Source organism: Ipomoea nil, unplaced genomic scaffold (genome assembly GCF_001879475.1).
Source record: "Ipomoea nil cultivar Tokyo-kokei standard unplaced genomic scaffold, Asagao_1.1 scaffold1576, whole genome shotgun sequence".
NCBI lineage: Eukaryota > Viridiplantae > Streptophyta > Magnoliopsida > Solanales > Convolvulaceae > Ipomoea > Ipomoea nil.
Genome location: NW_017618004.1, coordinates 1257242 through 1270955, shown reverse-complemented (window position 1 = coordinate 1270955; position 13714 = coordinate 1257242). Strand labels below are relative to the sequence as shown.

Genomic DNA, 13714 nt, shown 5'->3' with positions numbered 1-13714 from the left:
TTAAAGGCAAAATGGTCAAATACACCCTCAAATTTTACACAAAAAGTTAAATAGACCCTCAAACTTTTAAAAGTTTCAATTAAACACATGAACATAACATTTTAGTGCATCAAAGCCCTACAACCAGTTAATGACCTGTAATAAAAGGTCATTAACGTTCAGGTAATGTTCCGACTAGTTTTGGGGTCGGAGATTGCCGGTTGCCTTACCCGCAGTCACGAAGGAGGCGACCACTCTTCTTATAGTAAGAAGGTTACATGTGGTCACCTTCTACCTCAAAAGTTGATTTAATTTCCTTCTGATTTTTGTTCCTTCTAAACGTGACTTCGTCACTGTTATTTGATTGGAAATGGATTTTTGGATTTGCTTCATGCAAAAGCATTGATTTTTGGATTTGGTAGTATGGCACCACAAAGCTTTTCGGTGCGTTTTAATCTGCCTATGATGACATTAGGTGCGGTTTGGGTGATTCCGGCAGCTGCTGATTGCCGGAATCTCCAACGATCCATTTGAATTTTCTACATGTGTTTCATCTCAGTGTTTCCTGCTGACCATTTGCGTTTGGTGAGGAGGTTTTTGGAGGAGTTTTGTGTCGACGGTCATGAGGCTTGCTCCCAGGTACGTGTTTAATCAAGCTTTGTATTCTCGATGGAGTTTTGTTCCGTCGGACGTGAGCTTCCTAGTACACTTTTGATCGTTTTCTTCGGTAAGAAGACCACCGGCCTTGGTAATTTTTTCTTTATGGACGGTGGTGATGGAGTTTACGGTGGTCAACCTCATATACACAGTAAATTGTACCAGTAACTTGTTGGTTACCGGTAAATAGAACCTATCTCCTGATTTTTATAAGTTTGAGTGTTTAATTAAAACTTTTAAAAGTTTATGGACATAATTGCTCATTCATGTAAAGTTATCTCACCATGACCTTTGTACCACCAAAGTATGTCCCATGGCTCATAATTAAAGAATAGATTTTCCTTTTTTTTTCTTTTTTTTTTTTTATAAAAAAAAAATAATTAAAGAATAAATTGAATATCATACCATTTAAAAGACCATATATGCATCAACCCAATATTAAAAAGCATAATTAACTTAGGTTTCATATTAAGATCAAATGATTACCATTACACCAAAAGTTATAACTGCGTACTTAGCTAGCAGCAAATACGCAAAATTTATTTCTTTATACTTGAGTATCACTTATTACCACCACGTTTTGATAGTAGAATATTAGACTCGATTGGTCCAATATTACTTATCAAAATTTTTGAATCTTTAACATGTTTAGGCTAATTAAGAGTGCATTATATTCTCAACATTTTTTTTTTGAAATATAATATACATTATTATATCATCTATCATATCATATCAGTGCATGCACATACATCATCTATAACACAACAAACGTGGGTAAAAAAAGTGGCAAAAATATAAGATCATGGACTATGATTGCCAGACAGAAGACATCATGATATTTCAAAACCAATGAATCATTATTTTTTGTAATTCTAAATTTATTATTATTTATGTTTATTTGGCCCCCGGTCAAATAAAGTACCAGCTGCTTTATAAGAGCATCTACATCAGAGGAGAAATAGGGGAGAATTCACTACTTTTGAGGTCAAAATGTCATGGTGGCAGAGAGAGAATCAAGAGAGAGAAGGGGTGGGGAGCATCTGCAAATGTTGGGATATTACTCTGCCCAAGAAAAATAATTAATGATGAAGGATAAAGAACCAATAGAGAAATGACATGCTTATTTTTTATATATTTTTTTTATAAAATCAGTTTTGATTTTTTTTTTCCCTCCCCTTCCACATTATTCTCTTTCCTACTCACTCTTACATTCTCCCCCTAATAACCCCAACTGATAAGGATGCTCTAAGGTGATTTCGACACAATCATGACAACATAGAATGGCGAGAAATCCCTTTTGGGACATCCTCGGTGTTTAATTGATGATAAGGTACATTGATCAATCTATTTTTTAGATGAGTCCAAGTTAGAGTCTATGTGTTTTTTTTTTTTTTTTCTGTATAAATATACTAATGAAAATATTGAGAATTAGAATATTAAATCTAAGACTGTATTGCACCCGAAACTAACAAAAGCTTAGTTGGACACGTTTTAAATTTTGATGTTGTTTCCTAATAAATACAATTTTTTCGGAAATGTTTCAGCTAGATTGTTTCAAAATTAATAGGAAAATCAAAAACTAGTTTATTTTAAAAAAAAAAAAAAATGGGTCAAAACTCCAATTTTGAAAAATTAAATTAAAACATAATCCCCTTATTTCACATTTTTGTCCACACATAATTGTTCCCTAGTTTCCTCCCATTTTCTTAACCAGCCAATTAGGATTACACACCAAAAGGTCAAGCCCCAAACGCAACTAACAGCAACGTTTAACCAATCAATTAGGATTACATACCAAAACATCAAACACCAAACGCGGCTAACAGCAGCGTTTAACCGCTGAACCAAATAATGTATCATGCATTTGTCAAGGTAAAAGTTTTATTACCAAGTTTTTTTTTTTTTTAAAAAAAAAAGATTACAATTATAATAGTTTGGTGAGTAAATTAAAAATACAATCTTTCAGCCAGTAATATGAGGATTAAAAGAAGGGACTTATAAAATACACATCTGCACAAGGGAAGGAATACACTACAATCTTTCACCTCAGCTGCTACCAATTTCTCAACCAAAACCAAAACCACTTCTGGGAGAATACATACACACTACTTTGTTGTTTCTTATCATATCCATGCCATTGAAGATAATATTTCTGATAAAGGAACCATTTTTATGGCAGTAATTTTCGACTCGGCCACATCAGAAAACGAGATAACATATACACAAAATAACCAACAGGGTTGCGGTTGGAGGTTACTCACAATAATGTGGCAAGTCAGTTCTGTATCATGTGCAAAGTCCCGATGATTACCTTCGCTATGTTGACAAGCGCTCGAGGTCATACTGCATGTAAAACCGCTGGAATGTAATTGTAGTAATCACTTCTCTCATATGCAACTCTTTCAAGACTAAACCCGCCAGCTCGAGTTCCTCTTCGTGGGCGAGCCCTTCGACTATAATGGTATATGTTTTCTCGTTTGGCTTATAGCCTTTCTCGATCATCTCCTCGTAAATCGCCAATGACAAATCCGTTCTTCCACATTTGCATAGCCCGAGTATTAGAGTGTTGAAGTTCATAATGTCTAGCCTATCACAGTTCGCCTCGAGAATCCTAAGCATCTCGATGGCAGCACCCAGCATTCCCTCCGCGCACAACCCTCTGATCAGGGAGGAATACGTGTTTGCGTTGGGAGTAAATCCGGCCATTGTCAGATCGTACAAAAGCTGGAATGCTGGGTACATGTTTCCCTTCCTGCAAAATCTAGAAATCGCGGTTCCATAGAAATCTTGGAAGGGGCGACTCTGTTTGACCCTCAAAACCTCGAAGATTTTGAAAGCCTCTTGCCCCATCCCCTCCTCGTAAATATATGTTCCATCATCGGGGTCACACCGCTGGATAATCATCTCGTTAAGACACTCCCTCACGGCATTCACCTTCTTTTCATTACAAAGGCGGGCAATTATTGGATTATAACTCGCAGCAGTTGGCTTCAACTTATTCCTCGAACACATTTCATCCAAGATATCAAGTGCATTACTAACTTGGCCTTGAAGAGCAAGCGAACCAATTAAAATATTGTAGGTTAACACATCCGGGGAAATACCCTCTCTAGCCATGTCAGCAAGAAGCCGGTACGCCTCCTCCCAGCGCCCTTCAAAGCACGAGGGATTCAACACAATATTGTAGCTAACAACATCAGGACTAAACCCTTTCACCGGGAATTTTCTAAAGAAATCTATAGCTTCATCGACTCTTCCCTCCTTGCATAGCCCCGTCAACACAACATTGTAATTTTCCAAAGTAGGCTTGTCACCATTGGCAACTATGTTTTCCAAGAGAACCATAGCCTCATCAACCCCCCTCTCCATATAAGTAGCTTGAAGCAAGACCGTATAAGTATATGAATCCGGGACCAATCCTTTTTGCATCAACCTATCGATAAACTGGAGGCTCAGAGTTAACTTCCCTCGCTTACAAAGCCCTCTTACAAGACAATTATAGGTCACATTATCTGCGGTGTACCCATACTCCTCCATCTTTTCGACTAATTGCATTGCATGCCCAACACTTCCTTTCTTGCACAAGACATTCACCAAGAAAGTGTAAGACCTAGCATCTGGGATACTCCCAGACCTACCCATCACTTCTATAACTCTGCTCGCTTTTCCGGGCTTATTTCGTTGGCAAAGAGCACAAACCAGGTCAGTAGCCTGGGTTAAATCAGGCTTATAACCCTTCTTTGCCATATTCTCTAAATAGATAACTACATCAAATAGCTTATGTTCTTTGGTTCTTTGGTAATTCCAGTTGGGAAGAACAATAACACCACCCTTCACGGCTAAACCGCTCTGCTGCTTCTTAGAAGAATTAGCAATACGGGCCTGGGCAACGGCTAATACTCTAGGAAGCCTCTTCTTTCGCAGCAAGGAATGATAAAGTTTGGGCCTTTTGGGCAAGAATTCACAAGGGTTTCTTGTGAGTTCTGATGATGGGTTTGTTAATGGAGGTGCTGAAACGATAACCACGGCCATGAATTGAATGATTCCGTGAAGAAAATGACAAATAAACAATCCCTTATCTCCTAAATTCTGACAAAACCAGAAACTTCATAAAGAAGCAGGAAATCAAGAAAGAGGATAAAGGGAACATTGAAGTTCAAATATTAATCTTTTCTCACAAATACTGCCTACTGAACCATTAAACTAAGCCAGTGCGGACATGGCTGAGGAAGGGAAAGAGAGATGTGTATGAAAAAATAAGAAAACTATCTTCTCAGTAAACAATTTGAAGACATTTTCCGTCAGAAATAGTCTTTTTTGCTTTAAACTAAAATGAATATTTTGTATTAACTTCATTTTGTGACAAATTAAAAAAAAAATGACTTTCATGAAGTCATTTTCCTGAGTTCTTTTGAACTTTCCAACGGATTCTAAAAGAATCCCTCCAATCTCAATTTCTAACAGTACAGACTAAAATTACACTAAAAATCCCCTGCACTTTTGGTAAACCTCATTTCACTCTAATTTTTAACTACAACATCAACATAACCACCAAGATTGTGGCATCTCTCTTCTGTTTCATGCAAAGTCAACTGCTTTCTGCAATGTTGATAATCCCACAATTTTTTTCGGGTGGACCAAAGGTTTCCACCGTCGGACACAGTGACTAATCTCATCGCTGAATTGTAAGCACCTCTTTTGAGTGGGGCAGTTGGCCTGGAGATTTAAGGCGGCTCCATACCCAAAGCCAATGATCGAACCGTTGATAATCCCACAATCTCATACTGTGTCACAAGCCGCCCCAATGTAATTTTACCTATCACTTTTATCAAATGCAACTCTTTCAAAACTAAAGCCGCCAGCCCCCTTTCTTCCTCGCGGATCAGCCCTTCGACTATGAAGGTGTAAGTTGTCTCCTTCGGCCTGTACCCTTTCTCCACCATCTCCTCGTAAATTGCCAGCGCCAAATCTGTTCTCCCCGATGTGCATAACCCGAGTACTAGAGAGTTCAAGAGGTTAACATCTGGACCGTAACAGTTTGCATCCAGAACCCTGATGATCTCGATGGCAGCACCGTGCATTCCCTCCTTGCACAGCCCTCTGATCAGCGACGAATAGGTGAACGAGTCGGGAGTGAATCCAGACGTTGTCATATCGTACAAAAGCAGAAACGCTTCGTACGTGTTTCTCATCCTACAAAAAGCAGAAACCACATTTCTGTAGAAGTCGTTAATAGGGTGCTTCTTTGTTACCCTCAATTTCTCGAGAATCTTGAAAGCTTCATGCACCATTCCCTCCTCCCCCTCCTCCTCCTCGCAGAGAATAGCAATGGCACTATACGTTCCATCGTTAGGATCACACTGCTTATCGATCATCTCGTTAAGACAGTTGATAACAGAATGCACCTTCTTTTCTTTACAAAAGTGGGCGATTATCGGGTTGTAACTGTCAGTCGTTGGCTTGAACTGTACCCCGGAATCCATTTCCCTCAACATATCAAGGGCATCACTAACTCGGCCATGATATGCAAGCGAGTTAATTAGAACATTGTAGGTTATTATAGTCGGTGAAACATCGTCTCTATCCATGTCAGCAAGAAGCTGGTTAGCCTCCTCCCACCGCCCATCATAGCACAAGCTCCTCAATATCAAATTATAGCTAACAATGGTGGGATTAATCCCTAGCGACGCCCATTTCCTAAAGAACCGAATAGCTTCATCAACCCGCCTTTCCTTGCACAACCCCGTCAACAAAACATTGTAACAAACCACATTAGGCTTCCCGCCCTTGGCAACAATGCTTTCTAAGAGCAACATAGCCTCATCAACCCCGCAATCCTTATAAGTAGCTTGAAGCATGATCGAATGCGTATACGCATCGGGCACAAACCCTTTTCGCATCAACCTATCTACAAACTTGAGGCTCACGGACAAGCATCCCCGCTTGCAAAGCCCTCGTATAAGAGTGTTATAAGTCACGGTATCCGTCGTGTACCCATACTCCTCCATCTTTTCGATTAATTGCATCGCGTGCCCCATATTCCCTTTCTTGCACAAGAAATTCACCAAGAAAGTGTAGGAAGATGCTTCTGGCATACTCCCAGACCTAACCATCACTTCCATAACCTTGGTTGCTTTATTGAGCTTATTGTGGTGACAAAGGGCATAAACCAGGTGGGTGGCTTGGGTTAAATCAGGGTTATAACCCTTCTTTACCATATCCTCTAAATATATAACTGCATCATTTAGCTTATGGTCCATGATTCTTTTGTCATTACTGGGAGACTTCTTCCAGTTTGGAAGAACAAAAACACCATCTTTCACAGCTAAGTCACTCTGATGGTTAGAAAAATGATTAATTCCAGTATGGGCAACGGCTAATAGTCTAGAAAAGCTCTTCTTATGCGGCAAGGGAGCATAAAGTTTCGGCCTTTCCGGCAAGAATTCTGATGGTGGGGTTAGGGTTCTTAAAGGAGTTGGTGAATTTATAAGTACAGACATGAATTGAAATGTTTCGAGAAGAAAATGACAGAAATTAAAAACAATTCCTTATCTCCTAAATGTGGAAAAAAGACAGAAACTCCATGTGAAGTGAGGAAAGAAAACCCAGAAATGGGTGTGGGGAAGAAAGGTGGTTGAGCATACAAAGCTTAAAAGAAACAGGAAATGAAGATGAAACAGAAATGGAGCTAAGGGGGAACATACAAGAAGTGTGTTTGCAATCACTGATTTGGGTTTGCTTTGTCTTCCCCACTCCCCTTTATTTTATCTTCTCTCTTCTTTCTTCTCCAACTTCAGAAGACGATTGGCTGTAATCTCTCGACGCTATCGCTAATCCTGACCTCAACTCCTCAAGTTATCTCAGTATCTTCGGCCCTTGAAAGCGCAAATGTACTCAGGCCCACCAATATTGGCTTGAATAAATAAATAAGTACTAATTATTTTAACATACCAGGATTATGTGGTCTAATGGTACTTTGGGTTGTGAGTTTGAGCCTCAGTGGAAGTGTTATTAGTTCTTTATATTTTAATAGGTTGAGAAAGTATAGTGAGAACCAGTAGCATTCAAAAAAGATGAAAGAAAATTATTTAAAAAAAGACAATGCTATTTTCCCTTCTATTTTTTTATTTATATTTCTTCTTATGATGTGATTTATAATTATTAGGTGTTCATATATTAAATAACTCGCCATTAATTTAAAAAAAAAAGTTCATTGTGTAATTATAAAATGTCATTTAAGAATAGAAAGATTGAAGGAGTGGGTAGTATTTCTTTTAAAAAAATTATAACAGCTAAAATTAACACAATATACCACCAGAGTATTGTTCAGAAAGATTATACTATATGATATAAAATTATATCCTCTTATTTCAGATTTTTGTCCACACAGAATTGTTCCATAGTTTCCTCCCATTTTCTTAACCAGTTAATTAGAATTAAGTACCAAAGCTAATAAAGACTTTGCTACAACAACAACAATCATAATAACACAATTAAAAAAAAAAAAATAGAAAATACAAAGGGAGCCGCATGCATGGGTTTGCGGCAAATTATATTATGCACCGCGGTGCATAATCGATTATGCACCGCGCGTCTTTTTTTTAAATGAAAATAAACAGTGTTTGTTTCCGTCGTTTCGTACCCTTTTGCAAAAAATAACTCTGTTATTACCCTTTTGCAAAAAATAACTCTGTTATTCAGTGTCATTTTGTATACACTGCAGTTTCAGTTCAACACAACTACAGTTTCATTTCGATATAACTATAGTTTCATTCGATATTTATAGACTCAAATATGTGAAAGTGTTATTTAATTTTATTTTATATACACTATAGTTTTATTAAAACACAACTACATGATCATTTTGATATAATTACAGCTTTATTGTACAATATACACTCAAATATGTGAAATGTTATTCAGTTTCAGTTTATATACACTGCAGTTTCATTTCACTATAACTACAGTATCATTTTGATATAGCTGCAGTGTCGGTTTGGATATACTGTAGTGTCAATTGGTGTTTAATACACCAAACAAACGGACTCCGTTAACTCTAACGGCGGGCCGTTTCTTTACTTAAAGAAACGAAGTAAAGAAACGGCGCCGTATATGGGCCGCGGTGCATAATCGATTATGCACCGCGGTCTATACACCTGATGGGGAAAGACCTTTGCTTCTCGATAACATCAAACCCCAAAAACGCGGCTAACAGCGGCGGTTAGCCGCTGAACCAAACCAGAAACAACATATCATACATTTGTCAAGGTATAAGTTTTATTACCACGTTAAAGAAAATTACAATTATAATAGTTTGCTGAGTAAATTAAAAATACAATCTTTCAGCCAGTAATATGAGGATGAAAAGAAGGGACTTGATAAAATACACATCTGCACAAGGGAAGAAATACACTACAAAATACAAATCTACAATCTTTCACCTCAGCTGCTACCAATTTCTCAAGCAAAACCAAAACCACTAATGGGAGAATACATACCAAACAGGAACTTTAGCTTTAAATAAGTTATAAGCACCTAAATAAGCTCTGTCAAACTGAGCCCTTATCATATCCATGCCCTTGACAGTATTCCTGATAAAGGAAGCATTTTTATGGTAGTAATAATTTCAACTCGGCCGCATCAGAAAACGAGATCAACATATACACAAAATAACCAACAGGGTTGCGGTTGGAGGTTACTCACAATAATGTGGCAAGTCAGTTCTGTATCTTGTGCAAAGTCCCGATGATTTACCTTCGCTATATTGACGAGTGCTCGAGGTCATACTGCATGTAAAACCGCTGGAATGTAATTGTAGTAATCACTTCTCTCGAATGCAACTCTTTCAAGACTAAACCCGCCAGCTCGAGTTCCTCTTCGTGGGCGAGCCCTTCGACTATAATGGTGTACGTTTTCTCGTTTGGCTTATAGCCTTTCTCGATCATCTCCTCGTAAATCGCCAATGACAAATCCGTTCTTCCACATTTGCATAGCCCGAGTATTAGAGTGTTGAAGTTCATAATGTCGAGCCTATCACAGTTCGCCTCGAGAATCCTAAGCATCTCGATGGCAGCCTCCAGCATTCCCTCCGCACACAACCCTCTGATCAGGGAGGAATACGTGTTTGCGTTGGGAGTAAATCCGGCCATTGTCAGATCGTACAAAAGCTGGAATGCTGGGTACATGTTTCCCTTCCTGCAAAATCTAGAAATCGCGGTTCCATAGAAATCTTGGAAGGGGCGGCTCTGTTTGACCCTCAAAACCTCGAAGATTCTGAAAGCCTCTTGCCCCATTCCCTCCTCATAAAGAACAGCAATAGCGTTATATGTTCCATCATCGGGGTCACACCGTTGGATAATCATCTCGTTAAGACACTCCCTCACGGCATTCACCTTCTTTTCTTTACAAAGGCGGGCAATTATTGGATTATAACTCGCAGCAGTTGGCTTCAACTTATTCCTCGAACACATTTCATCCAAGATATCAAGCGCATTACTAACTTGGCCTTGAAGAGCAAGCGAACCAATTAAAATATTGTAGGTTAACACATCCGGGGAAATACCCTCTCTAGCCATGTCACCAAGAAGCCGGTATGCCTCCTCCCAACGCCCTTCAAAGCACAAGGGACTCAACACAATATTGTAGCTAACGACGTCAGGACTAAACCCTTTAACCGGGAATTTCCTAAAGAAATCTATAGCTTCATCGACTCTTCCCTCCTTGCATAGCCCCGTCAACACAACATTGTAATTTTCCAAAGTAGGCTTATCACCATTGGCAACTATGTTTTCCAAGAGAACCATAGCCTCATCAACCCCCCTCTCGATATAAGTAGCTTGAAGCAAGACCGTATAAGTATATGAATCCGGGACCAATCCTTTTTGCATCAACCTATCGATAAACTGGAGGCTAAGAGTCAACTTCCCTCGCTTACAAAGCCCTCTTACAAGACAATTATAGGTCACATTATCCGCGGTGTACCCATACTCCTCCATCTTTTCGACTAATTGCATCGCATGCCCAACACTTCCTTTCTTGCACAAGACATTCACCAAGAAAGTGTAAGACCTAGCATCTGGGATACTCCCAGACCTACCCATCACTTCTATAACTCTGCTCGCTTTTCCGGGCTTATTTCGTTGGCAAAGAGCACAAACCAGGTCAGTAGCCTGGGCTAAATCAGGCTTATAACCCTTCTTTGCCATATTCTCTAAATAGATAACTGCATCAAATAGCTTATGTTCTTTGGTTCTTTGGTAATTCCAGTTGGGAAGAACAATAACACCACCCTTCACGGCTAAGCCGCTCTGCTGCTTCTTAGAAGAATTAGCAATACGGGCCTGGGCAACGGCTAATACTCTAGGAAGCCTCTTCTTTCGCAGCAAGGAATGATAAAGTTTGGGCCTTTCGGGCAATAATTCACAGGGTTTTCTTGCGAGATCCGGAGATGGGTTTGTTAATGGAGGCGATGAATTTATAAGCATAGTCATGAATTGAACAGTTTCGTGAAAGAAACAAATAAACAATTCCTTATCTCCAGAATTTTGACAAGACAAGAAACTTCATATGAAGTTATGGTTGAGCATTTAAAGATTAAAAGATGCAGGAAATCAAGAAAGAGATTAAAGGGAAGATGAAATGGAAATGGAGCTAAGGAGGAACATACAGTAGAGTAGAGTGAGCCTTCTTTACTTTCTTCTTCTCCAAGTGAGGAAAAGGATTGGGTGTAGCGCTATCATCATCTTGTGACTGCAACTCCGGAAGTTATCTCAGTATGGGTGATAAGATTGGGCCCTTGAATGCACAACTATATTTGGGCCAACCATTTGATTCCTATTAGCCTACCTTGTTTTTTTTTTTTTTTTTTTTTTGGTTGAAATACTCATGATTCTTTACATAGTATTTCGTATGTGTTTTATACTTTTTCAAATATTTTCAGTCCAAAAAATCTAAGTCCTATTATCGAGATTTGAACACATAACCACCAATTTGAAATGATAATCGAGATATCATCACACTACATGATAGTCTATCTCTTTCCCTCTCTCATTGGTATCAAGTAAGTAGGTCGGTCTGTCACATGCTCTATTACACTATTTGAGGTAGCAAGTTAGGCTAGTCCTTTTTTAAAAAAAATAACTATCTTCTGAGTAAAAAATTTGAAGAAATTTTCCGTCAAAAATAATCTTTTTTGCTTTAAACTAAAATGAACATTTTGTATTAACTTCATTTTGTGACAAATTAAAAAAAAAATGACTTGAAACTTCCTAATTTGAACAAAAATGTAATGTTGTGTTACAAAATACAATTGTACGTAGTTAATTGATCATGCTTAATTAATACTCCTACTACTAAAAATGATTATTACTACTATCTATAGCTAGTCACCAGTCCCCACAACGTTGCATGAACCGTCCAATTAAGCTAGCTAGTGCATAATTCATCCAATCACAATATATAATTATCACTATATAGCTAAAAACAAACACCAAATACAATTGTACGTGGTTAATTGATCATGCTTGATTAATACTCCTACTACTAAAAATGATTATTACTACTATATATAGCTAGTCACCAGTCCCCACAACGTTGCATGAACCGTCCAATTAAGCTAGTTATTCATCCAATCACAATATATAATTATCACTATATAGCTACAAACAAACACCAAATTAAAGCTAAGAAAATGACACTTGAGTTTATAAAAGTTGATAACAGAATGCACCTTCTTTTCTTTACAAAAGTGGGCGATTATCGGGTTGTAACTGTCAGTCGTTGGCTTGAACTGTACCCCGGAATCCATTTCCCTCAACATATCAAGGGCATCACTAACTCGGCCATGATATGCAAGCGAGTTAATTAGAACATTGTAGGTTATTATAGTCGGTGAAACATCGTCTCTATCCATGTCAGCAAGAAGCTGGTTAGCCTCCTCCCACCGCCCATCATAGCACAAGCTCCTCAATATCAAATTATAGCTAACAATGGTGGGATTAATCCCTAGCGACGCCCATTTCCTAAAGAACCGAATAGCTTCATCAACCCGCCTTTCCTTGCACAACCCCGTCAACAAAACATTGTAACAAACCACATTAGGCTTCCCGCCCTTGGCAACAATGCTTTCCAAGCAGGCCCGGATTTTGGGCTGTGCAAGCTGGGCTACCGCACAGGGCCCCAAATTTTAGAAGCTCAATATTTTATTTTTACCTAATTAGTTTAGAAATAAAAATTAAAAGTTTTTAATTAAATTTAAAAGGCTTTATAAAGAAATGATAGGAACATGTATTTATTGTATTTTAACTTTGAGGTCTAAGGTTCAAAACTTGTGCACACTATTATTATTATTATTCCATAATATGTCTATTTTTACCTGTGCGTTGCACGAAAAAGATTTGTTATAATCTTAAAATTATAACAACGAATATTACATAGTTCAATTGATGAAATGGGTTGTATTGATTATGTTATTTTTATGTTATCCTTGCTTGAATTTGAACAAATAATTGTCCAATTATCCGTGCGATGTGCGTGCAGTGTGCGTGCAATGTGCGTGCTAAGAAAATGACACCTTTTTTTTTTCTTCTCAAAGTTGGATTCTATATCATCAAATGGAAAAAGGCCATAGGCCATACAAAAGTTGTTTGGTCCAAAAGTGACCAAACTTTGGAACATTACAACAATGCATATGGTAAAAAACACCTAAGGCCATCACCAGACGTTATGCCATGGAACCGTAAAACATGGTGAACACAGTTCCAACGGTGTTAGTACACCGTTATTTTTTTTTTTTCTTTTCTTAATTAATTGCGTGACTTTTCTTCTTTATTTTCACATTTTGCGGTTTCACTTTAATTTGAGGTGAACAAAGATTTCGGACATTCATAAATTATGAATTCATGCCTGCGCATTCACTTTGGAACCATGCCTACACATTCCCGTCCGAAATCACGGACATTCATAAATTATGAATCCATGTCTGCACATTCACTTTGGAACCATGCCTACACATTCACTTTGGAACCATGAGATTATGAATTTTCTGTTATAAGATTATGAATTTTCTGTTATGAGATTA

The 13714-nt window shown here is 38.2% G+C and overlaps 2 protein-coding genes across 3 annotated transcripts; both read right to left on the bottom strand.

The window, feature by feature from the left end:
- Positions 1-2619: 2619 nt before the first annotated feature.
- LOC109190397 (pentatricopeptide repeat-containing protein At1g79080, chloroplastic-like) lies at positions 2620-11507 on the bottom strand. Of its 2 annotated transcripts, XM_019340865.1 has the most exons (2): positions 9936-11503; positions 2620-3492 (listed from the first exon to the last, which is right to left on the bottom strand). In XM_019340865.1, exons 1-2 carry the CDS (start codon positions 11124-11126, stop codon positions 2953-2955), a joined length of 1731 nt encoding a protein of 576 aa, XP_019196410.1. In that variant the 5' UTR covers positions 11127-11503; the 3' UTR covers positions 2620-2952. The 2 variants fall into 2 exon arrangements, with proteins under 2 accessions (XP_019196410.1, XP_019196409.1); XM_019340864.1 differs by lacking the exon at positions 2620-3492 and having other exon boundaries at positions 9268-11507.
- Positions 5004-7519, bottom strand: LOC109190395 (pentatricopeptide repeat-containing protein At1g79080, chloroplastic-like). Its single transcript, XM_019340862.1, has one exon. It carries the CDS (start codon positions 7134-7136, stop codon positions 5361-5363), a length of 1776 nt encoding a protein of 591 aa, XP_019196407.1. The 5' UTR covers positions 7137-7519; the 3' UTR covers positions 5004-5360.
- Positions 11508-13714: the final 2207 nt, after the last annotated feature.

Bases quoted from the DNA above. Each gene is read 5' to 3' on its own strand.
- LOC109190395 (XM_019340862.1), bottom strand. From the start codon at position 7,136: ATGTCTGTACTTATAAATTCACCAACTCCTTTAAGAACCCTAACCCCA.
- LOC109190397 (XM_019340864.1), bottom strand. From the start codon at position 11,126: ATGACTATGCTTATAAATTCATCGCCTCCATTAACAAACCCATCTCCG.